At 39.3% G+C, this 26,768-nt stretch overlaps 1 protein-coding gene across 1 annotated transcript in view; it reads left to right on the forward strand.

Annotated features, from left to right (window-relative positions):
- Window positions 1–3,994: 3,994 nt before the first annotated feature.
- Window positions 3,995–26,768, forward strand: part of LOC121900182 (1-phosphatidylinositol 4,5-bisphosphate phosphodiesterase gamma-1-like) — a 34,767-nt gene continuing 11,993 nt past the window's right edge. The window contains exons 1-16 of the mRNA XM_042416238.1: window positions 3,995–4,104; window positions 4,193–4,476; window positions 15,454–15,603; window positions 16,511–16,604; window positions 18,652–18,699; window positions 21,239–21,323; window positions 22,135–22,215; window positions 23,171–23,205; window positions 23,626–23,698; window positions 23,794–23,889; window positions 23,979–24,097; window positions 25,206–25,291; window positions 25,477–25,597; window positions 25,768–25,936; window positions 26,412–26,531; window positions 26,617–26,724. Coding sequence (XP_042272172.1) covers window positions 4,206–4,476; window positions 15,454–15,603; window positions 16,511–16,604; window positions 18,652–18,699; window positions 21,239–21,323; window positions 22,135–22,215; window positions 23,171–23,205; window positions 23,626–23,698; window positions 23,794–23,889; window positions 23,979–24,097; window positions 25,206–25,291; window positions 25,477–25,597; window positions 25,768–25,936; window positions 26,412–26,531; window positions 26,617–26,724 — 1,656 coding nt within the window. The 5' untranslated portion in view covers window positions 3,995–4,104; window positions 4,193–4,205. The remainder of the gene's footprint in view (window positions 4,105–4,192; window positions 4,477–15,453; window positions 15,604–16,510; window positions 16,605–18,651; window positions 18,700–21,238; window positions 21,324–22,134; window positions 22,216–23,170; window positions 23,206–23,625; window positions 23,699–23,793; window positions 23,890–23,978; window positions 24,098–25,205; window positions 25,292–25,476; window positions 25,598–25,767; window positions 25,937–26,411; window positions 26,532–26,616; window positions 26,725–26,768) is intronic.

The raw sequence follows: 26,768 nt of genomic DNA on the forward strand, positions 1-26,768 counted from the left end.
AAAGCAGAAGAAGAAACACACTGTAAAACATACAAGAATTTAGTGGAATCAACTAATCTTTTGTCATGAACATAAATATGTAAGTTTTATTCATTTCAATTCAACTTAAAATGTCTAGTTTTCATCTCTGAACTCAAAAAACATGAGCTAACCTCACATGAATGAACGTACTGCTGGGAGTTCACACAACTTGTTAAAATAAGTTTCAAAAGAAACACGATCAGCGTATTAGTGGAATTCCCAGCATGCATTGTTTGAGAGTTTAAAACTCCCCGGAGACTTTTTCTTTTTTTTTTTCTTTTTTTTGTAGTTTAAAGAAAACATATGATGGAAACCAGCTGTGCATGTGTCTTTAATACATGTTAAGATAAGTAATGGTTGTTTCTTTTCATAGTATTGAAAACAATGCAAAACGTGATGGAGGTTAGCGTTGAATTCAGTCCCTGTATTCAATTTAACACTGAGAGAGAAGCCTCGAACGTGAACTCTGATAGAAAAGTGGCTCCAACAACAACAGCAGCAGCAGCTTTAGCTTTAAATCTGTGTGACAAATGAAAAACTGACTTCAAAACTGAGAAAATGTTAAAAGAAACTTCACTGAAGAGGAATCAACAGCTGATTTAACTCCTTGTCCTGTTTAAGTTGGACTTTAAAGAATAAGTAAATCTGGTTTTTAAACTGGTTCAGTTATTGACTGAAGAGTTCTCTCCATCATGATCCCCCTCACTCTCCTGCCTGTTTTTGCTCCAGGACATGTGAGAAGTGTTTCCTTGAATTCTGATTGGCTGCCTGCTGGCCAGTGGTAGTAGCGATGCAGATACACTCGGAGAGGAGACATGTGGAGCTGATTAGACACGGAAGAGGCTGTGATGTCATCGCACCGGACTGACCGGACAACACTCGGTGGTGAATCTCACACTCTTCCACACTCGATACTTCGGTTTGTTTCACAGCCGGAGCAGAGCAGATGTGGATTCTTTTTAACGCTCGTTACTGAAGTTTTTCTTCTGCCAACATGACTGTAACTGATACTAACACCATCAGTATTGCAACAAGTACTGAAAGAAGTTTTACTTGAGTAAAAGTTGCAGTAAAACAATGTAAAACTACTCTATTATAAAATAGCACTTAAAATCAAACTTAAGCAAAATATACTTCAAGTTTAAAAACTAATTATGGCCCCTTTTAAAGTGTTTCAGTGTTTCATATATACAGACTATTGGATTAGTTTTTACTGTTGTATTAACATATAAGCAGCAGTTTAATGTAGCTGGTTGATAATTTTAACAATTTTGCATTGTTTCGTTTAATCTTCAGGGATGCATCATATTTTATAAGCTGCATAAAAACATCTCCTAACTATGTATGATTGTCAATAAAGGTAGAAGAATTCAAATTACAATATTTTATGGATGCAGCTAATAATTATTTTCTTTATAGTCAATTTATTGACTAATTCTATGATTGGTGGACTAATTATTCAGTCTATTAGTCTGAAGTAAAGTGTCTCAAAATGATATTTAAGTAAAATACTTGAGGAAATGTATTCAGCAACTTTTAATCAGACTTAAATCGTTTTATTTGGATGATTTGTGACTGTTAGTTCATCCCCAGTTCCTCATAACACGGCGCAGCAGTGCTGACGCTGGGAGGGATTTGTGCTCCAGGATACTTCAGCAGTGAAGCATGTTTGCAAACAAAAGAGTCTTTTTACTTCTCCGACCACAAGTCGACTCCTTTTACTTCCCAAAGTACGTCACCTTTAACATGAGTTTTATTGTTGCTGGTAACGCTGTTAACATTGGACGTTCTGTCTTTTGTCTGATGAAGACACGCAAAGGTCAAAAGTTGAACAGATATCTCAGGATTAGAACCATTTGTTCTGGACTTGAGAAATATTTATTGAGAATGAGAATCGGTTTTATTGGCCGAGTATGTTTATGCACAAGAGGAATAGACTGCGGTTTCTAGAGGCTCTCAATGTGCTCACGCACAAAATGAAAGACACATGCACAACAAGTTGGACAAAGATAATTGAATATTAACATGTCATTATAAAGTACAAGTGGGTGAAAAAACAGATACGAACGTATAGAAACAACATATTATGTCTGTATACAGGTGAAAACCATTTCTGTTAACTGTAAACAGGATACAAATAGTGCAAAGGTGTGAAAGAGTGCTTAAATAAATACTGAATGGGTAGAAAAGCTGCATATTTTGTATTTTAAACTAAAATAATTACATATATTTTATTATCAGCTGTAATATTTAACTGCCAGCTTCACTTTTCACTTTTTTACTATCTTGCTGTCATTAAGTTATCTTTATGTTATGTTTTATTTTATTCTGTTAAAAACATTTATACATTTATGTTCTGGAAATATAAGTTGACACTTTTAACACCTTTAACATGACTGTATTCATACTGTACCTGCATCATCAGTCATGTTGTTTAACTGTATTGTTTGTATGATTTTCATCACAGTGTAGTATGTTTTTAACTATATTATATTATTTTAACTATTCTATGATGCTGAACAACATCAGGCAAAGGTACCGCTGATAAAAACTAACCTTTTGACTAACTTGGGTATATTAACATTTGTTTGAATGTTGATTAATGATCAAATAAAGTAAATTAATTTATGAAATCTATCACTTCAAAAATAGGATTTACTGTCATTACTGATGTTACATCAAAGTGACCTTTGCAATCTGAACCCCACTTGACCTTTTGACTTGACTTATCGTCTCCCACCCACACACACACACACACACCTAGATACACACACACACACACACACACACACACACACACACACACACACACACACACACACACACACACACACGTTTACTTAGGTCACTTTTGGGGACATTACATATATTTACATTCGTTTCCTGGAACCATTGACCCAAAAAATCACGTTTTTACCCAATTAGGGACCCAACGTTTGGTGTTAAGTCTGAGATATGTCCCTGAAAGTAGGCTAGGTCAGAAACACACACAAGCACACAAATCTCTTTTCTTTTCCTTCCATGGTGAAGCTGCAGATCTCCTGGAGGCCCGCGGAGGTCGCTCTGCTCTCTCCCTCCTCTCCTTCTCCGGCTCTCCGCTACGACTCTCCCTCCACTCCCCTCATCCTCCCTCAGATACACTACAGCACAGAGAAGAAAAAAAAAATCTGATCAAGCTTTTCCGGTCTGCTAGCCCTAATTTCCTCTCAAGACCTCTGGCGTTGGAGCTGAGCGGACGCGCAGGCAGAGAGAGAGAGAGACAGAGACAGAGACAGAGAGAGAGAGAGAGAGGAGGAAGAAGTGGGGCAGTGGACGCGCAGCTCAACCCCGCACGCCTGTGTACGGTGTCTCCAAACGGGTGACTGCGTCGGATAAATGCATCCTGTCCTGTCGGTGGTGTAATGAAATGAGCCCGGAGAGGAGCGTGTGAGGGGAGAGCAGAATGGTTTGGCGGATGGGAGCGCACACGGTTCTCGCCGCGGCCGCTCCGTGCTCTCCCATCTCCGTGAAGCCGACACACAGCGCCCGCCGATGCACGTCCTCCTCCCGGCCGTCCCGCTGCACCCACCTCCGGGTATTTGTCCGACTCGTCATTACATAACTCGGCGTCTTTGTCGCTCGTACTGACTTCATTTTCCCAAAATCAGAAAGGGGAGATACATCGTGTTTACCGCGCGAGCGGCAGAAGCAGCAGGCGACGACGCGGCGGCGGTACGAGCTGGATTTAAAGCCGGACTCTGCTGCCTGTGCTGTCGTGGACTGGAGGACTAGCAGGAGGACACATTGAGGGTGGAAACCTGAGTCCAGCGGTGATGAGAACTCACTCCGAGCGGATTTCGCTGGTGTGCTGCCAGAAGCATCTGGAAAGGATAACACAGGGATACACTCCCCCTCCAGAGGACCAGAGGATAATTCACATCTCAGACATTTCAGTGTGTCAGCTCTGTAGCTGCTGAGTGATGTCTTTAAGCTTGTGTTTTAATGTGAACTTGCCCTGAGTGGCACAATTTGGGTCCTTAACAAGATTTCCTCCTCGAACCAGTCGGTTTTTTTGGACATGTCGGATTAACTGTGGTGCTTCCAGTAAGTGATTAAAGGACGAGAGAGCATCCTCAATCAGAAACCACAACAGATCAGTAAATCCTGCAAGGTTTTTTTTCTTCCTTCGTAGCTATGCAGTGAAGATGTGTGCAGCCAGGTTCAGCGGCTGTCTCAATGGCTGTGCCGAGGAGGCCGCCGGTGGTGCCGCGGGGGCTGCTGGTCCGGTCATTGCCTCCAGGATGCTGGACTGGACAGAAGCAGGTCCCCGCATCCTCCACAGCCTGGAGATGGGCACGGTGATGACCATCTTCTACCAGAAGAAGTCCCAGCGTCCTGAGAGGAGAACCTTCCAGATCAAACAGGACACCAGGCAGATAGTGTGGAGTCGAAACCCGGATAAAGTAGAAGGAGAGAGTGAGTATTTACAGAAATGGTGAAGTACTGGTGGTTTTTTATATTGTGTGCTGTCACAGATACTGAAACATGCTGACAAAGACAGTAACAGAACACCAGGGACACTTTCTTCTTCTGTGTGTGCATGTTTACCAGCACTGGTTTCCAATCTTACTGGTTTGTTCCCCTTTAAAAGAAAGTGCTGCCTACTGGTCACCCATCATCACAGGTTAGAACGTCTCAGATTGTTTTATTTGAAGGATTTTTAGAAGCCAGAAGAGGTGAACCAGTATTTCACAAAAACAAAAAGCAAAAATCTATAACAGAAGTATCTGGTGACATTTACTCTTCTGCTGTTTCGCTATGCAGGAAGTTTTAATGTGCTGGGATTTGTTATTTAGTCTTCTGCAGACGTCCCAGTATAATGGAAGGTGAATGGTGTGTGTTGTTTGTTGTGCTCACAGCATTGAAAACTGACATTTAAATAAAACTGGACTCTCTTTGTGGAAACAGTTTCCTGGTGTCACTGTCAACACTTTTCATTGGGACTATTTCTCCTGTGGAAACTACTTCCAGTGAGAACTGTTAACACTGAAGTCTCAGTGTTGTCCAGAGTAACGGGGACATTGTTTCTAGAAAGACAGGCTCCTCTTTACTTCGTTTTTTTAATGCGTCCAGCACGACCAACAGAGTTCCATTTACTTGGTTCGTATTTGAAAGAGCAGCTGATGTTTCTGAGGTTTGTACGTCAAAATCTTGGCACAAAACCGAAACCTTCTGCATTACTAGACGGCAAAGTGAGAAAACGTCTTTTGTTATTTGAGTGAACTGAACCTTTAAATCATGCACACACAAGAAGAATCTAGGATGGGTACAGGATCTCATTATTTTTTATGTACCTACTAAAATGTGTCCACATGAGTAATGAAACTGTCAGATACTAAAAGTTGGCATTTGTTTGCTCATTCTTTGATCAGATTGTTTCTGATTTTAAATCAGAATTTTGCTACGTTGTTGTTTAGACACATTTCTTTTGCAGCTGTTTGTGTTTAGACATCATAACAACATTTAGAGAACTTTTGCTTCTTTTCTTTTTAAATTTTAGAAAAAGGTTTGTAGGAAAACGTTAATATTTTCTCAAAGAACGGCATCAAAAAAGTATCTTGAGGAAATAATAAATAACAAGATCCACTTACTAGCTTTTCTAGGGCTTTCAATCACATTTTCACAGTCTTCATCATCGGAGGGAGTTGGTTTAGTTGTGATAAATGTTACCTAAATATGGAACTTTGGTCACATGCTAACAGCTGGTTGTATGTAGTTTCATATATTATACATGTCGTCATGCTAACTAAGCAAATTCTGTTCACTGAGGACAACCATGAAATGTGGTTGAAAGCTCTGAAAAAAGCTCTTGATTTAAGACTGTTTAGAGCTGCGATGATTAGTCGATCAAATAGATCAATCTTTAACTATTTTGATAATCGTTTTAGTCATTTTTGAATCAAAAAGGTTAAATATTTGCTGGTTGCAGCTCCTCACATGTGATAATGGTTTTCTTTGTCATACATGACAGTAAACTGATTATATTTGGGTTTTAAACTGTTGGTCAAACAAAAAAACACATATGAAGATGTAACCTTTGATTCTGGGAAATTATAACGGACATTTTTCACTATTTTCTGACATTTTATAGACATATTTGATCAATGGAGAAAATAATTTGCAGATTAATTGATAATGAATGTAATTTTAGTTGCAGCCTTAACAATGTTGTCAAAATACTATTTTAAAGCTCAAGATTTTTAAGGCACCATAGTAGCACTCGAATCAAAGAAATTCAAACGACAGATCAGAGACAGAGATCTCAAACCCTGCATCTTCTAAATCCTAAACTGTCTATATTGATATGGATCTGGATACCATCAGGGCTAAGTAGAAAAACATGTCTTTTTATAATGTTGGTGAACTGGCCCTTTAAAAAAAACAAGTTTGTTTTGATCCTTTCTGCGTGTATGTCTGCTGTAAAGGTGCAAGAATGAGAATCGCTGCATGTGACTCATGCATGTGGTAGTTTGATGTCCCTTTACACCCTCCCATCCTGACCCAAACTTGCAGCTGACGCACTGTCACCGACCCCTCAGCGGACAGACAGATCGCGACCCTGTGACCCCTTCTTCCTCCATGTCAGCCTCCCAGTAGCTCTCCAGAGAGAGTGGAGTGCGTGCTGCTGTCGCCACATTGATCCCGAGTCCTCGCTCAGCTCTGAGCTTCCTGTCTGTCCTCTTGAGTGACTGACTGACTGACTGATTGTGGTCTGAGGCGGCCTGCTGGAATAGAGTCAAGTGTCAGTGGTAAACTTAAAGCAGTAGGTTGTTGTTGTGCTTTCAAGTCGGCCTGTTGGAGCACCGTTCTGCCTGTCTGGGGTGTGGAGGCTATTGTCTGCGCCCTGGATTTTGTGGCCTGGGGGAGGATTTGTTACAGTGTCTGTTAGCACCGAGAAAACTTATGGCATTCACAACTGGCATGATAGAGTTTCCTTCTGTCTGCCATGTGTTATTCTAACTCTCAGACTTTATGGTAGCATGTTGTAAAAAAAAAAAAAAAAAAAAACCTTTAGAGTCCTCCTCTATAAGAGAGAAATAGGTTTATTGAGAAGTCTGGCAGCTGAAGGTGACACTTTCTTTATTCTCCTTCACTTTTGTGTAATTTCTACGGTGGCCCAGAGAGGTCAACAGACTGCAAATTAACAAAACGAAAGCAAATAAAGAAAACATCCTCACCAGCTTGACAACACATGTGCGGAATTTATAAGGAAACAAAGAAATGAATCCTGAAAAAATTGAGAAACACATTATAATTCAATTTGACAACATAAGCAAATTACAGTGCATTTACATACTTGGTTGTTTTTTCTGTATTTGCAATGTGTTGCATTATTTGTAGGGTATTTCTGTATTTGCAGGGCATTTCTGTGTTTTACACTGCGTTTCTGTATTTATAGTACGCTTCTGTTTTTGCAGTGCATTTCTGTATTTGCAGCTTGTTTCCATATTTGTAGCACATTTACATATTTGGTTGTTTTTTCTGTATTTGCAGTGCGTTTTCTGTATTTATTGCGCTTTTCTGTATTTGCAGTGCGTTTCTATATTTGTAGCGCGTTTCTGTATTTGCAGCGTGTTTCTGTATTTTCAGCGTGTTTACCTATTTGGTTGTTTTCTTTGTATTTGCAGTGTGTTTCTATATTTGTAGCACGTTTCTGTAATGTATTTTCAGTGTGTTTTCTGTATTTGCGGCGCGTTTCTGTATTTGGTTGTTTTCTGTTTTTGCAGCACATTTCGCAACGAATCCTCCACATTAAACAACTGTTTGACCGTGCACTCAAGAGCGACTAATGAGAGCGTTTTCTAATCAGGCACCTCTGTCAGCAGTAATCGGCAGGACAACATCATTTGTCTGCACTTTTCAAAACCGTTACACATCACTGTTAATAAATAATAACGTGTTATGATGTGACAACACTGTGGTTAAGGTCTGGTTAGGTTTAGGCACTAAAACCACTAGGTTAGGTTGAAGGAAAGATGATGGTTTGGGTTAAAATGATCACTTGAAACGTTGTGTGGGTTAAAGTTACTATTTCCCTTAAAGTTAGGCATTGTTCGTCGTCATGGCAACACCATGACAGTCATAGTTACGTTTTTAAAAAAAACTGTCCTCACTCGCGGTTGGAAACGGGAAGCAAATGACAGTCTCCTGCAACTAAGTCTGCTAAGTCTATCCATCCACCCAACCCCCCACCTCTGAATGAGGTCATACTTATTACAGCCACTAGATGGCGTCTGTCAGTCAAACGTAACTATAGGTCGTTTTTGGCGACTGACATTACGTTTTTCTTGTGAAGACGTTTGGTCAAATTGGTGAATGTGTTTCTTAATTTGCTCGTATTTTATTTCTTTTAAATGCTGTGTATGTGTTGTCAAACTGAAAAAGATGTTTTCTTCTTTATAATATTGTGTTTTTATAAGTTGCAGTGTTTTTACCTCTCAGGACCTCCGTAGTTTTCTCTTATTTTGTATTTCCAGAAGCCAACCCCTCTTTCCATGAAAGCTCAGAGACTAATGGCTGCTGCACACATGTAGGTGTTGTTCCTTCTCAGGGAGCCCTCATCAATTATTTATCCATAATCATAAATCGTATAAACGGCGCCTTTGCTAATCCACAGGGCAACATCCTCTGTATGAGCCCAAGCGTGCATGTAAACACAGCGAGCACCTACACTGCTAAATCACACCAAATCTACACACCGGTTAAAAACACTGCTTTCACACAAACACACACGCGTTTTCATAACCCACAAACGCCTCTTTACAAACAGCCTCCCTCTGGACAACCCCACCACTACATTCCTGGAACTCAGCAGGTCTCGCCTTCACTTTATCTCCCACAGCTCTATCTTTCAGCTACCCACCTCTTTTCCCCTCCTCCACTCCCGTCTCACTATTTTCCTCCAGCTGTCCTCTCCCAATTCCCCCCCCCCACCCCTCCCACGTCCACCTAAACACCCATCTCCTTTCCAGATTTTCTCTGACCTCCCGTATCACTTTCTCAGTCTGTTTTCTTTCACTTTCTTTTTTGCATTTTCAAGGTCACTCACCTGATGCTTTGGTCTTTTGTTCCCAGAAATCTCGGTCATATTTATCTAACTGACCCCCTCTCTCTGTCTACACTCACCTCCCCCTTCTCTCCTTTTTTTTTTCCCTTCCTCTGTTTTTGTTGCCTGATACTTTTTTTTTTCTACTGTTTGCTTTAAAATAAAGTTTCTCCCTCGGCTTTGCTACACGCACACACACACATCTAATCAGTGTTTTTCTTTGAGATGAGCTCTTTGGCAAACAGTGGAGGTATTAAATCCTGAGGCACAGGAAGTGTGGGGTTATCAGGGAGTGTCTAACTTCCTGTCTCAGATTGAAGGACTGGCTGGTTGCAAGAAAACAAAAGGCCCAGCATCTTCTGCAGGAAGTACAGACAAGGACCTACAAATGAGGCGCTGTGGATGCCTGAGACACTCAGGGTCATTTGCACCAACAAGAAATTGTTGAAACCACAATTAGGTCATCAGGTTTAAACCACTTTGCAAATACGGGGGGCGTCTCAGACCTTTTACTTAACCTGAGAATCCCCTGATGACCTCAAAATCACAATGTTTGGGGTCTGCAAAATTAAGCTAAACATTTTCAGTTTATGTATGCTGTAAAGTTTATTTGCATGTTGAAAGGTGAGGAGTCGTACTTGAAAATGCAACAGCCAGTGAACAGTCCAAGTACAGTTTATCTCATGGATATAATACCAGACCCACAGGTTATAGTTGTGCAAACTATTTGCAAAAGTAGCCTTTGTTAAGTTTTTAAAGCTCAATAAATATAAAGCAGTCCGAATGCAGATTTAAAGTCCTCAAACAGTCTTAATATCACTAACCAAATAATTAAAAGACAACCATCTGAATTGTAACCCTGCATTGCAAAAAATCTATACTAAACCCATTTTTTGTGAGATTTGAATGTTTCCATAAATACATTTTTTTGTAACATGTTAATCCAGTTTAGGTGCTCGATGTTATCTCAAGTCTGCACATCATGTTACAACTAAAATGTAACTTTGACAGAAATGAGCACAGACTTGATGTTCACTGTGATTGATTACACAACTGTAGAAGAGTCTGCTAATTGATTGATAGCATACATGTGTAAATGAATGGAAACCACCGGCTGCCTGGAAAGTAGGAAATAAACACAGAGACAGAACACAATTAAGTTCCACCCAGCCTGGAGGGAAAACAGTTCATCGCTCTCCATTTGACTTTGTACTGAGTTGAAGGTTTAAGTTTATTTATTGAAAGTGCAAAATCACACCAGGGTGTCTCAATACACTTAACAGCAGTGACACAATGGTGTCTTGTCACTTCTGTCTGCTAGCAAACTACAGAAAAACGCCTAAAAGCTGTTATGTGTTGGGATGCACTTTCAACAGGGTAGAGAACCCAGAACTAAGTTTTCATAAGCTGCCAAACTGAAAAACTGAGTCTTTAAGAAGGATAAAAGTGATTAAAGTTACAGAGAACACACATGTTGAATGTGAAAACAGAACAGCTGTTTAATTGAAAGTTATGTGGTGTTTGTAAAAGACGTTTAAGTCACAGAATAGCTAACCTGCATTCAACTGAAATGCTAACTGTTAAAAGAGCCTTCTATACAGTTATGTTGTCTCTACTGTGGATGTGATGTGATGTCAGCCTTTGTTTTTTATGTATTGCATCATAACATATAGAATGTAACGTGTTTCAGGATATGCTATAAACTAACTTTTCCTCTCTGGTAGACAAAGGGTGCTGAAATAATCCTTTGACATGCTGAAATCTAATGTTTTTAGCTAGCTTAGCCCCCGGTTGCATAGCTAGCTTAGCCCTCGGTTGCATAGCTAGCTTAGCCCTTGGTTGCATATTATTCTCCTCCGGTGGGTGTGGTTTCCAGAGTGACTTGTTGCATTCTGTCTCTGCAAAAACCTAAAATTATACAGCATGCAAAACACAAAATACACATGATTTGTTGTTACGATTATATTTTTGATACTTTTTATTTATTTTCTTAGCAGAAGCCATTAAATCAGTATGAATCCTTTCAGCCTGCTGGTTTTTTTTGTCACATTTCTTGCAGCGTAACTGTTCTAGCTGTGTTTGCTGCCCCTAGTGGTCCATACAAACTTTGAACCAGACTCAAACATTTACTAAAACCAGCAGTAACCAGTTATCTCCAAACCAGGACAGAAATGGTGATGATCATAGTTTGATATCGTCCTTTAAAGACTAAGAATTTTCATTAAACCTGGTCGGGTTAAACTTCTGTGTAGCCAAAATATGCAGCCACTGTTGAATCTATCAGCTCATCAATAAAGAGTTTAATTGTACTTTAGAAGTTTAGCAGTGGAGTTGACATTAATCCAGGTTTACAGTCAATCCTAACTGCTGAACCCAACTTCCAGACTCTCTAACTCCACCCTGCCTGTTTATTAGCATCTTTTATTTCCTCATCTATCCATTCATTCATCTTCTAACCATATTTCTTTCTTATTTTTCACTCCTTACTCCCATCTTTATAATGTCAGAGTAGCCTTCTGCCATCTGGCAGGGAGTGATGTCACCAGCTGTACCAGGAACAGTTTGTTTCACTGGAAATAAGCTGCAATTATCAACGGCTGGTGGTTTCAGGTCAGCAGTGCACATAACTTGTGGTGCGTTCAGGAACTCTCATTCAGTCCGAGCGGTGTCTGCGTAGCGCTGACAGCTGGTCGGCCCCGGGGGAAAAAAAGAAAGAAAGACGCGGTTTATGAGCTTCTTTGTTGAAATATAAAATGATGTGATGCTTGTTTTCTTTGCAGTTTTATTTCTAGGAGGCTTTTGACAGTTTCTTCTACTCTGATGTATCTCCAGTTGGCCCACCATGTGATTCCCCTCACCTCTCCTTTCCTGTTGCGTTTATCAAAATTTACATCAGAGAGGCGTTCTCCGAAGTATGTGTGTGTCTTTATCACAACCATGTTTACAGCCTGGACCAGGATTAAAGGCCGCAGTGGGAGGAATTATACTATGCGTGCATGTGTGTGTGTGCTTTTTGTACTCTCCTTATCTATCTGTGTCTATGTAGTGTGCAGTGCAGAGGGTGTGTTAAAGCAGTCATGGTGAGCGAAGTGTAACATTTGGCGAGCTGCGTGCCTGTTTGCCTTATTGTCCAACGTCCAGACTAAATGGCAGGAAGTAATAAAGGGAAAGACCAGAGGAAAACAAATACCAGGTTTTGGAGGATATTTTTAATATTCGCTTGGAAAGAAAATCAACTTGGAGTCTAGTTTTCTCTGAGCGTGCAGCTCTTTGTAACTTATGAAAAACGCTGTAGAAAGTAAAGGGAACCGCTTTCTAATAAGCCGCCGTGTATAAAAGATTTGTGAGTTATAATTAATGGTTTTATTAGAGCTGAGTATCATTTGAAATGACCTGATAACCAGCATTAAATATACACGTGGAACACTTAATGATCATTTCCCAGCAGTTATAAATGTTAGCACATTATTAATAAATCATAACGGTTCCAACTTACATCATCAATTCAAGGGCTGCAACTACTGATTATTTCCTTATTGATTAATCTGTCTGTTATTTTCTAGATTAATCAATTACTTGTTTGGAAAATTGAAAAAATGTGGATCAATGTTAGAGCCTAAAATGTCTTGTGTAATTTTTCTTTCTTATTATCAACGAATCTCATTCAAAGAGCAAAAAAAAAGGCATAAAAAGGCTCAGTAATTTCCTAAAAGAGGTGGACACTGTAGTTTTTGGTAAATGTTACTTAAAACAGGAGGAAATGGTGCATTTTTTGGGGGGGGGGACTATTTTCAGCTGTTGATGAATCCATTTGGTGTTTCTATTGAGTATTTCTGGCAGCAGGACAGTGTCTGTGGGATTGAGTGAAAATAAACTACAGTGTGTGTGTGTTCGTGGTAATGAAGCAACATGTCACCCGGTGCAGTGATGTGGCTCATTGATGTGTTTTTGGACAATAATGGAGCTCTGTGACACAAAAGAATAAGATTTAGCAGAGATAATACTTGTTAGAAGATCAATTTATTGTTATTTTTGGCCTTTTCGTTGGGGTTTGTTGACTTATTTAAAGCACTAGCTAAAATGACAAAGCAAGTTTCATGCTGGTGGAGGATAAACTGCCAAACAGATCCGTGTCAACTCAATGATCAGGTTTCTATCTGATCTGTAAAGTATTAGTAAATGATTAATTGATTATTTATAAAACCACTAGTTGGAACTTCTGTGTTACAAGGTCAGTTATGTGTGCCGCTGCTGCTGCTTCTTCTAACACTGAACCCCCTCTCAGTAAAGTATGGATGGTTTCCATCTGAGGATCGCTGAGTTTTTCTCTTAATCTCATGCCAAGCGTGCTCCCTGTCATCTCCACATGCAGGAGGCTCAGATAGGAACCAGATTTCTTCTCTGAGCCGTTTGATTCAGGATTATATCCAACCTGCTGAGGACGCCTCGCTGTGGCTCGATAAAGAGCAATAACAGGCTTAGATTGTTCCTTTCCTGTGTTTTCTACCTGTTGGACAGATAACTTTATCCTAGTGGGAAGTTTTGATACTAAATGGGGGGGAAAAAAAAGCTGTTTGGATTTCTCTATTCTTTCTACTTTATTCCTGTTTTTCTTGTAGTTGAAGCTCCTCTAAGATGACAAATAGCATCCAAGCTCTCTGTGTGTGTGTGTGTGTGTGTGTGTGTGTTACATAGTAGGTCTGTGTGTTTATGTGTGTTTGCACAAGACATCTGCTATGTCAATGAGCCGGGGTTTTCTTTGTGGGTGTGTCGACGGCTGCAAGTGTCAAAGTGGAGTCCAGAGTTTACATCATACTCTGCGGTCTGGTTGGCCGACTCGTTAACCCTCCTGATGCAACATATTCAGACTGTTCATTCTCTTTATTTTTATGAATTAGAACAGGTACAAATTAGTGCATAAAACCTTCCACGAGTGCAGATTTTAATCTTTTTTTAAATGTAAAAGTAGAAACAGCTGTTATCTCAAAATGTGTCAATCAAGTTTGGGCATAAAATCTTGTTGCTTGTGTAATTTTAGATATTCTGACTATTGTTTGACATTAGAAAAACAACAACTTGGATTCATATTTCTATAAGTACAGAATGCAAATTTTCATTTAGCAGACGTGGCTGCGGAGCTTTGGCCAAAACGATAAAGCAAAGTTAGAGCTGAAATTGTGCTGGAAATTAAAAAATGCCGTCATGTATTAGTGATAAACTGTAGACAAACCCAATGAGTCAGAAAAACATTCCTGGAAAAAAAAGATAAAAAGCTTAAATCATCCAATAATCTTTACACATACTCCCTAATATTAAGATTTAGAATTAACTTTATTATTTTAATAATCAGTACACAAGTAACTTCCAGTCCCTCAAATATCTGAATTTAATGCCTCAGATTTCCCTTTAATTGCAAGTTTATGACTAATTTATTCAATAAAATTAGTAAAACAAAAGTGCAGATTCCTGTTTTTAAAAGTTATTTGAGTCTACATGCAGAGCTGTTTGGTTTAAATGTAGAATCTTGACACAAAAAAATATTCTTGCATAATTTTCAATATACTATGAGTGTTTGACAAAAAAAAAGAAATTTGGATCTATATTTCTACACATGCAGAATAAGAAAATTGGCTGTAAACTTCAAACTAACTGATAATGACAGCTAAGAGCTGAATTTGTGCATGAAATCTAGAAATAGTTCCATGTAATGGTGACAAAACCAGTTTTCAAAGAGGTAAACAAATGCCAAACCTAATCAATCAAACAAACATCCCTTAAAAACACCGTAATCATCCCATAATCTGAACACAAACCCTTCATTTAAACTCCCTGTTCTGCCTCAAATGAGCCTTTATTTTGAAGTTTAAGTGGAAAGCTGCTTATATAAACATTCAATTATGTTAATAAAACTATAAATTATTAAAAAAGCAACATTTAGGGCTTCACTTTGGTCTTTTTAGGGCTTGTTTATTACTGAATGAAAGTTTGAAGTCGCCTTTAAGGCATAAAATTAAAGGTTTGATAGGAATGTGGAGTAAAATTGGAAAAATGACCTTTGGCTGCAGAGTTGACACTGTGTGTTTGTGTGGCTGCTGCAGACATTTAGAGCGTCCTGCTTCCGACAGCTGAAATGTTTGTGCATCTGTTTTGGGGTTTTCTGGACTCTCTCTCACTCACACACACACACACACACACACACACACACACACACTACATTTGTTCAACTCTCCAGCAGCAGATTTCTGTGTGTTTGGCACGGAAATGAACAACGTGCCATACTGTGATTTATGGTTGTGCATATTTGTGTTCATGCAACACTATCCTTCCTTCCTCTCTCCCTCCTCCAGTTGACATACGAGAAATCCGGGAGCTGCGGTTGGGAAAGGGCTCCCGCGATTTTGAGCGCTACCCGGAGGAGGCTCGTAAACTGGACTCCGCCCTCTGCTTCATTGTGCTCTACGGCCTGGAGTTTCGCCTCAGGACGCTCAGTGTTGCTGGTCAGTGTGTGTATGTGCTGTGTGTGTGTGTGCTCACAGTCCTCTGCAGTACTAGAAGTTACACTCAGTTATTATGTGATCAGTTAAAGGTGCCATGTGGAGTTTTCTTGTAAACATAAAAAGCTTTTTCTTCCTCATAAAAACATTTATAAATCTCATTTTTAATTAATTTTAAATCCTGCATTGTTTACATGAGTGTTTACAAGATTGCAGTCTTCTTCTTCACTGCCTTTTGTTGGCACATCGCTGCATTTCTTGGTGCGTTACAGCCACCTGTAGATCAGTGGAATAGTGCGAAACCATTGGCAGGACTGTGTATGGCATCACCTGCATCCCTGCTACAAACTAAATGGCGACTCACTCATAGATAAACTGCTCCACAGCACTTCTAGAAGTCAGAAACTCCACAGGATATAAAATCGGTGCAGTCTATGTGTTCTTTGATTGAGCCTCTTTTTAGAAACACGCTTTTATTGAAAGTATAAACCTGGTTTATCAGGTCTTATGTTTGCAATTTTGGCCACATCTTGGAACACTTAACCGTCACGGTAACAAGAATAACGAGCAGTCAGACGATCTGACAGGTTGGAAACAAACTTCAAGGTTAGACAAACATATTTTGAATAACAATGAAATTATAACTGAAACTTTAAACTCTGACAACCTGCTTGTGTTTGATGCCCCGTTTGACCAGATCATAACTTATAAAAACGATGGACAAAACTACAAGAATAAGACCAAAGTTATAAGTAATAAACTGCAATTAGCCTTTAAAAGAACTTTTACATAAACATTAATTCAAGCTGCTTGTCTGCTAAACTTGCAAACTGAAATTTGGAGGACAAGAAGTCTCCAGAGACACTTTCAGATTTTTCTTTGTGTGTGTCGTCCTTCTGTGTTTTTGCAGCCTTTAGTGAGGAGGAGGTCAACATGTGGATCACTGGTCTCAACTGGCTGATGACTGACACTCAGAGAGCACCTGCACCACAGCAGATAGACAGGTGTGTGCTGATGTCTACGACTGTTCTGTGTATTTATGTCCAAAAATGGCTTGAAATTTATCAAACGCCTTCTTGAGTCAGAACAAGGAAAGAGTAAGAAAACTTAAATAAACTAAAAAATGGATTAAAATCTATCTTAAGTAGAGTAATCCTTTATTTATCCATAATGAAATGAAGCTGGACTTTTCAGTTCATATTTTCAAAATTAAAAGTGTAGTTAGTTTTAAGTCATGTACGTCACTGAAATGTTCACTTGTGTGTTTGTTTTTAATGCTCTTAACACTTTCCTGTGTGTGTGTGTGTGTGATGAGGTGATATCTGGTTGCATTAGAAGAAGTAAGAAACTGGATGGGAAAGGGAGTCGCTGGTCGAAAGAGAGGACAAATATTTGTTTTGGGATGAAAATATTTACTCGAGATGAATATGCGGAGGCGGCTTTTGGCTTCTGTGGTGAGCGCAGGAGAACAGAGAGAGGTTGTGAAGATGAGTAGGAGAAAGACAGAGTTTTGTTGTCGACATAATGTGAGCCGGTATATGTTTAGAAACTGTCAGAGGAAATGAAAATTGCTAATTTTGTCTGTTTATGAAGTTGTGTAAACTGTTTGGGGAGTGGATTCATGAGCTGACACCCACAGAAAGGCCCGTTTCAAACTCAGACTCACTACCTGCAACTTTGTTCCTTAAAGCTTCAGTGCAGGACTTTTATATATGAATGAATGTTTGTAATATTCAACCTCAACGAGTTCACACAATGCTGATTAAGCCTATCACTACCAGGTAAATCCCTCTGTATTTCACAGTATATGGAGTTTTTAATCTGGTGTCTGTGGTGACTTTCCCGCACTGGTTCACCAGTAGTGATGCATTTTACGTCAACCAGCAATGATTGGTTTGCCAGAGCTGAAGGGCGCCGATAGAGCATGTGCTCCAGAGACTTCCGCTGAACAAGCTAGCTAACTTCAGGTTAGCTCTCCGCTAACTTGAGGGATAAAATAATTTAATCGTGCGGCTCTTCTAGACTTTCCAAATGTTGTCCGACCAAATGGATCAAATTCTGATAGTGAAATAAGTAATTTCTTGGGAGTTGTGATGCTCAAACCAATTTATCCACCATTTCACAGCCGCAACAGTAGTGACGAGGAAGTTACACCCAGGTGACCACTATTTACTCTCACTGCCAGAAGGGAGCAAAATCTTACACTGTTATTGTGAAATGCATGTGCTGAGCGAAAATAGAAAAGCGTGGCAACCATAGCAACAGTAACTAAGGACTTATATGCTATGTGCCACTATGTCAGATTGATGGGAAGGATCGGAAACTCATCGGACAACTCAGGAAGGTTGTACGATAACTGAGTTGGTCGTTTTAGGGTTTAAAATATTGTGCAAAATAATGTTACATCCATTAAATGTGGGTTTGATTACATTTCACAACGGACTTTGGCTGACATGTAGTTTCCATGTTTGCTTGGTTTTCATAACATCTCACATCGCAGCTTTTAGAAAAATCCCAGTTTACCAACTGATGTGATATGTGATATTAGCAACACGTCATCAGTTGGGCCAAAAAATCCAGTAGAGAACATTATTGTATGTTTGCATTGCAGCAAAATAAATGAAACTAAAATTTCTTCTCTTCAGTCCCTCCAGGAAATTGCAATTTAACGATTGCAATAAATCACTCAAATTCAAGAAATCTCAGCAATATTTGCAAGAGAGAACATTTGCAATTTTGCTAAATTACTGCATTTTTTACGCATGAAATGGCCAAAACAGCTGAGTTGGTTCTGTGATATGCAGTATGCTTTTTATTGAAGGAGGTGATTACATATAACTCTTCATTGGTAGTAGTTTAAAAATAATCACATTAATTTCCCATTTCCTGCAATTTTACTGCAATTTAGAAAAGCTGCTGCAAAATCAAGCATTTTTGGCTGCGTTTTTAACCCCTCGAGGGTTTGTGTTTTCTTTTCTCTTCACTTTAATTCTTGTAATATTTGCTCTTTCAGTCTTGTGTTTGTCTTTCTCTCCGTCCCTCCCGCTGTAGGTGGCTGAGGAAACAGTTTGAAGTCATGGACAGGAACCACGAGGGCAGGTAGGTGACCCGCCACAAACACATCAACACCCAATCGTAGCCTTTTACAGGGAGTCTGTGATGGATGCTCATCGGCCAGCGTGTCGCAGCAGGTGGGACTGTGAAGAAGAAGAAACCAGATCCAGATGTCATCAAAGAGCGTGTTACAGCGCTGTGAGGGATCCGCTCTGACCTCAACCTCCACACCCCGAACCTCTAACATATCACACGCTCACACTTTTCTTCATCTTTTATTCTCTCGTGCTCGCATTAATAAGTCCGGGCTTCTGTTTGGGTGGAAGCCGCTCCAGGACAAACAGCCTGCCACCGCCTGATAAGGAGCAGGAAGTGATGCGATGGGGTGGGAGAGGGCAACTTCCTGTCTCCTGTGAAAATAGTAACAGTAACAGTAGCTAGACAGAGGGAAGTGGGAGGAGAGGCAGGTCAGACGTGCCAACGACAGCGATAGTTGACCTCAAAAGATCCTCTCTGCCTTCATGCGCCGACCTGAGTTTATTTTTTTTTTCCTACTACCTGCTTTTTCTCTTCCTTCCTCATCTGTTACCGAAGGCTGATGGTTCATGTGTTTTATTAATCAGCAGAAGTGATTATCCATGTGGCATCTGCCTCCGGAAAAAAACACAGCTTAAAAAACATCAGCAGCTGCAGCAACTCGTGTGCAAAGATGCTTCTACTGATGCGAATCGCGCTTAACACTTAACATAATAATTTCAACCACAAGGTCCGTTTATTAGCTGTTTTGGAGCTTTCAATAATATCACATGATCTTCATCAGCAGATTGAGTTTTCCCAGTTTCCCGTAGAGGTTGTAGAGGTTTAAGTTTCCGTTTCTTCTGACCACTTTAAGGACTCTGTGTTGGCTTTAAAATCATATTTGAAATATGAATCCTCTACAGTTTCATGACAACTTGGAAAACTGTCTGATAATGAAGATCAAGGGATATGATCGAAAGCTCTTTAACGGCCACTAAATGCACCTTGTAGTGAGATTCTTTTGTCAATTATTGTTTCTAAGAGCAAGGATGAGCTTTTTTAAGCACAACATGATATATTTATCATAACCAAGTCAGAAGCTTTTGAAAAAGCCACCATGTTGTTTTTAAATGCCTCCGCAGCGGCGGCAGGCATAGTCGGAGGTGATGTCATGTCAATCCCATTCTCTCGTGAACGCGATAATTCAGGAACGCCTTCAGGGAATTTCTTCCAATTTGGCACAAACATCCACTTGGACTCGAGGATGAACTGATTAGATTTTGGTTGGTCAAAAGTCAAGGTCACTGTGACTTAACATCCGTCCCATTCTCTCTTGAACACGATATCTCAGGAACGCCTGGAGGGGATTTCAACATCCATATCTGGAGTTTTGTTTAGTGTCATGGCTATAACTTTGTGTTCTATCAGAATCAGGTTAATTGGTCAAACATGTGAACATATACAAGGAAAATACACTTAATACCTTTTATTAAATTCCTTCAAAGTCTTCACTATAAAATGAGTCTGACTGGTTGGCGAGTCAGTATTTCTAGTTTTAGTAATAAAAGAGTGTTTCTGCAGATAACTTGTTGCAGTTGATTCCTGGGAGTTTTATGGAATAATTTATTTTTTTTAATAGATTTGACAAGCACTGCTATCCTGGAAGAGGCAATTTGGTGCACTCATGATTTTACTGTAAAGCTACAATCATTTAAAACACAAAACCAATCAAATGCACAAGTAAAGCAAACATCATGTCAAAATGTTTTCATTTGTCACTCTAAAATGTTTAATATCTTTTAGGGATTATTTAGGGCTACATGCTGTTTCTTCCTTATTTTCAACAAATCTCATGAAAAAACCAAAACCACCAGTGAAACGATCTAAGTAAGTATTGTGTCTATTTAAAGCCTGATTTATCTTATTATGTGCCGTAGAGCTCCGTTATTGTCCAAAAATTATTAAAAACACATAAATGAGCCACACTGCTGCACTGGGTGACATGTTCCTTTATTACCATGAGCACCAGATCACCGAATGTGGATTAATCCGCTGCTGAAAATAGTCCCCAACAAATGCACTATTCACTCCTGTTTGAGTGATGTTTGCTTAAAACCACAGTGGCCCGCTGATCCCATTATAAAAATGAAACTAGATATTTGTGAACTGTTGTCAGAGATTTATGTCTTTGATGGGAACCAAACACATTGTTGATTTTTGTCTTTTTCATGGGGATGTGTTTACAATAGTTAAATGACAGAATAACAGGAGTAATCCTTTCCAGGATGAGACAGAAGAGGCTGTAAATCTGTCTGACTTTAACCTAATCTAACCCAAACATTGTTACTGATCCAAACACATTCAAACCTTTTAAATATCTTCATTCAGTTTGAAAATGCAGAATCTTAACATTGACATCAGCTCTTCAATCAATGCAGCGCCATCTCCTGGTGAAAAGACCAGTGTTTTCATGACTTATTCAAGTCTATCACTGAGTGTTCAGGTAAACTCTCCTAAAGTACGTTTAAGGCTTTTAAAGTGCTTTTCTTCTCTTTTTCTTTTCTAGCATCACAGTGAAGGATGTGAAAGCTCTGCTGCCTCAGATCAACTACAGAGTCCCCAACATGCGCTTCCTCAAAGACAAACTACAGGTCAGAATACATAACAAGTCTCATATTGAGTCAAATCAATGTATTTATAGAACAAAAATAACAAACCTTCACTGGTTCCAGTTTCTCAAATTTCAAGGATTTGCAGTTTTTCAGTTTTATATCTTTGTAAAGTGAATATGTTTTGCTTTTGCACTGCTGGTTTAACAGTTTTTTAACTATTTTCTGACATTTTACAGACATGAATTCATTTGTTGCAGTCTGTCACTGACTCATTCTTTGTACTTACTTTTATCAGCCCTCTTAATATTATTGGCATTGTCCACCTTTGCCTCCTGTCTGTGTAGGCAGATCTCATTTTGAATTTCCTTTCCTGTTTTCTTCCGTTTTTTACCCTTTTGTTAAATTTTATTATTTCTTTATTTGTATTATTTCAGTATTTTCTTATCTTATTTGAAATTTTGTCTCAGAACCATTGTGTTTGTTTGTTTGTTTATTTATTTTACCCAGTTAAATCCCATCAAGATTGGAAACCTCATTTCCAAAATGGCAGCATAAAAAGTTTCAGATAAAACAAAATGAAGCAACAGATGAAGTAACACTAACTACTAATGACAACACTAAGAACACAGACAAGTAACATTTTGACACATAATTTACACTTTTGTTTTTCTGCCAGAGATCAGACTCATTAATCCTTTTTGGAGCAGAAAGCGTAAAGGATTTCTTTCCATATTCCCAGGTGTATATCTTGTGATTTTGAGAGTATTTTGGGCCTGTAAAGGCCACCGATTCGCTCTATTTGATATTTGTCAGACAAATAAACTCACTCACCTTCTCCTTGTTTGTACAGGAGGTGGAGGCCAGGTGTGATCTGTCGTATCCCAACTTTGCACAGCTCTACAGGACGCTGATGTTTGACGCACAGAAGAGTGTGAGTATCTATTTTGGGTTTTCACACAAAAACACACAATCTCACAGCGGTGGAAGAAATACTCAAATACTTATTTAAAAATACACCACAATACCACAACGCAAAAAAAAATACTCCATTACCATGAACAATTAAATGATTGATGCATTCACTGGTAGTATGAGGGGAGTGTGATATGAATAAAATCTACTCTCACTAAAATGTAACTTTATATCTTTATATATTGAGATTTAGTATATTTCTCCTTATAGATTAAAAAACAAGATAAAAATGTCTGTTTTTGCTTGTCCAGTCAATTAAATATGAAAAAAGTCAAGATACTGCATCACATTAGTGCTCAAATTGTGATGCTGTACATGTTTTTTACACTAATATAAATCGAATATTGCTAGAAAACAGTCTAATTAATTAATACACTGCCTGCAATGGCCGAATACAACCAGAGATGTTAAAGGGACAACTACCACAAAATAGTTAACACATTTCTAACATCTCACAGTATAGATTGTCATATTGCTCTCTGCTATGTGTTACAGTTTCAATCACCAAATTAGATATTCAGCTCAGTCGAAGGATTACAAGCTCTTCTGAAAACTGTCTAAATGTCACTGTTTCCCTTCAAAGTTGACATTTTGGAGATTTAGCCTTATTTTAGAAGAGTTCCTCACAGTGAATATAAAATCTTTATCTGCAATATAACCAGTTACTCCATCCATCAGATAAATATAGTGCAGTAGAAGCAGAAAGTTTCCCAGAAATGGAAATACTCAACTAAAACCCCACCTTTAAAATCACACTTGAGTCCAGTATTTGAGTAAATGTACCGGTGTTTTGTTACTTTCCGCCTCTGCGCTCGCACACAACACACCACGCTCACTTTGTCCTCTACTGTTTATGCTTCACCTGGCTCCCTCCCACCTGTCCGTCACCTGGTTCCTCCCCTTTTGTTCCCCAGATTATTGAGCAGCTGGAGCTCTCCTTCCCTCTGCGGTGAGTCCCTCCACCTTCACCTTCACCGGTTGTCCTCTTCCTCAGTCTCCAGCCTCCCTTTGTCTTCACATTCCTCCTTCGTTCCTTCTACCTGTCCAGTTTCTCTTGAAAACAGACTGTTTATCAGTGTCCCAAGAAAGGTTTTGGCTTTCAGAGAAGAGAAGTTTCTGCCATGTAAATGGTATTTTACTGTTTTTTTTTCTTGGCTGTAAGAATGTTAAACATTCTCTCAACGTTATGGGACATTAACTTAAAAAATGGCATAATTAGAGCTGGCATAGGTAGAGTAATAAAGGTAAGTTGCCAGAGAGACATTTGTATGTTAATGTATCATATCTCCTTTCTCATTCACTTCACCTGTACTTTTCTAATTTTCACTCCTTGTTCCAATCTTGACATTTTGAAAATTGTTGTTTTCAGGAATGTGGACAGACCGGAGCTTTGTCAGATCTCCCTCTATGACTTCCAGAAGTTTTTACAGATGGACCAAAAGGTACAAAGAAAATTTAGAGCTCCTCAGCACGACACAGAAAAGCGTTTGTTCTCCAAACTGCCTTCTGACTCATTTCTTTATCCGACTCGTCTCAGGAGTCCTGGGCGTCAGATTTGAGTCGTGTCAGGGAGTTCCTCATGGGGTACATGAGGGGTGGACCGCAGCCAGAGCCGATGCTGCAACTCGATGAGGTGACGAAATACACAATGATGTGCACAAAGGCTGAAATAGACTGTTTTCTTTCCACCACTTTACATTCTGCTTTTTTTTCACTTTCTAGTTCCTGACCTTCCTGTTCTCTAAAGAGAATTCTGTGTGTGACCCTCGACTCGCACCTGTCGTCTCCGATGACATGAAAAGGCCGTTGTCACAGTACTGGATCTCTTCCTCACACAACACGTACGTCTCTGATGTTCAGACCAAAATAGACGCATTGATCCTCATGTAAAGATGTCAGATCTGTGAGTTGCATATTCATACACATCTTGGAGAATTTGCTCGCTCGCTCAACCCGAATTTCTTCCAGATCAGTCGTTTGACGTGCAGTTAGACGTCACAATGCCTGATAAACTGCCTAATCAATCAATGATCTGGCTCTTGGATGATCGGTTGGATCTCTGGTGTGTCAGACAGATTTTATTCGGCTGTCTGGAGTCTGAATCTTACATATTGTGGCAAAAACTGTAGTCTTGACTGAAGCTGCTGTGATATAAAACACTTCAGAACAGACGAATCATCTGACCTCCAGCCCTCCGCAGCTCCATATTTTTCTTCTTTTCTTACACGAAGTAAATGCTGCTTTGCTGTCAAAATTGATTTATCGTCAACATTGTTGAGGTTGCAGTTGTTCGGTTTGAATAAACTTTACTGGAATTATCACTGGATGACAAAAGCGACTGAGGTTTCTGTGGTTACTTTCAGTCTGAGCTCCACAACATGTCTAGTAAATTGATTCATACAGTGTGAGAATAAACCTGTAGTGTGAAGTAACACAAAGTACAAGATTCATAAAACCGCTCAGCTTCAGATGAAAAGATTGATTCCAGTTTCCTCTCTGTGCATCAGTTTTGATGTGTAGCTCAGCCTAATTTATAAGCCTCGTGTTTATAAGTTAAATGTTACACAGTTGGCTTAAACATTAATGATCATTAACAGCTGGGCTACTTTAGTAACTCAGAACAAAATCAAGCCAACTCTCATATTATATGACTTACTGCTTTCTTTATGAAAATTAAGTGTATAAATAAGACAGTTTTATAGTTGATGAAGGTTTTCTCTTTATATGAGGGCTTTTTCACCCTGTAATGTGTTTAACTGTTTGTATTCAATGTAGTGCTAAAAACGATGAGCAATTATATGATCATATCAACAGAAAATTCAACAATTTTGACAGGATCAATGAATCATGAGTCATTAATTAGCAAAAATACTAAGACAGCAAATAACCTAATAGAAAATATTCCTTTAGATAATTAATGAACTAGTTTTCATGTTCTTGTTCTCTCAGCTACCTGACAGGTGACCAGTTTTCCAGTGAATCATCTCTAGAAGCCTACGCTCGCTGTCTGAGGATGGGCTGCCGCTGCATTGAACGTAAGAGTCTCCAACGTTTCATTTTAACTCACGAGAAATTTTAATGATGGCTTTGAGCAATTTGTTGGAAATATTACAGTGAAGTTGGCCACATACGGAGGTTTGGGTCTGGTGTTTTCTATCTATGACACAGTTCAGAGTGTAAAGGCTTTTAACTGAATCTGTGTTTTGTGATCTGATCGTAGTGGACTGCTGGGACGGACCTGACGACCTGCCGATCATCTACCATGGACACACCTTAACCTCTAAAATCAAATTCCTGGATGTGCTACACACTATTAAAGAACACGCCTTTGTCACATCTGAGTAAGTGAATTATGAGGTTTATTAACTCAAAATCTGTAATGTGTAGTCAACATATGATCCATCTGTATACTTCAGTGTGGTAAGAAGCTAAAATTGATGGATTAAAAAGTAGCAGAAGAGAAGAAAAACTTTACTTAAACGTTCACCGACGCACTCTTGTGTGTGTGCAGGTATCCTGTGATTCTGTCCATCGAGGATCACTGCAGTGTGGTTCAGCAGAGGAACATGGCCACACACTTCAAGAAGGTGTTCGGAGATCTGCTGCTCACCAAGCCGGTCGACAACAACGCAGAGGAGCTTCCCTCGCCGTACCAGCTCCGCAGGAAGATCCTCATCAAGGTAAACAGACAAATGTACTTATGATGCATCACAATTCATATATATGTACATATTCATATTTAATCCTGGTCCAATATTTGACTTATACAAGTGTGATGTGGAAACTTTAAGCCTCCAGTGCTCACCTTTCAGTGAAATAGGAGACATCTTGTGTCCATCAGTTCAACTTTTGAAATAAATAATATTTGCATATTTATAGATTTTATTATTTTTTAATGAGGGAAAAGGAGGACAATAATTTATAAGATTTTGACAAGATAATTGAACTTTTTGTGGAAAAACACAGATTATTATTCAAAGTATTTTATATACTTACAACATGTCTGGAGGGGATCTTTACGTTATATATTGTCTGGTATTAATTAATTTTATAAAATAAATAAATTTAAATGATGCCTCTATTATCTTGATGATCAAACTGTGAAGCCGTCTGCGTCGTAGAGCGTCGTGTCTCATGTTTCCTCACTTGTCACAGCACAAGAAACTGGTGGAAGGAACTCTGTATGAAGAGGTGACGTCCGCCAGCTACTCTGAAAACGACATCAGCAACTCGCTGAAGAACGGCATCCTTTACCTCGAAGACCCCATCGATCACGTGAGTGTGCGGGTACACGTGTGATTGATAACGCAAAACACTTTGAAACAAAAGCACTGAAATGTGTGTGTGTGTGTGTTTACAGACATGGACTCCACACTATTTTGTCCTGACCAGTAATAAGATCTACTACTCAGAGGAGACTTCTCACTACCAGACGACTGACGAAGAGGAGGACGATGAAGGAAAAGAGGTAGGGACGATGATGACGATGATAATCAGGATAGCGATGGTCAA

Source organism: Thunnus maccoyii, chromosome 7 (genome assembly GCF_910596095.1).
Source record: "Thunnus maccoyii chromosome 7, fThuMac1.1, whole genome shotgun sequence".
Taxonomy (NCBI): Eukaryota; Metazoa; Chordata; class Actinopteri; order Scombriformes; family Scombridae; genus Thunnus; species Thunnus maccoyii.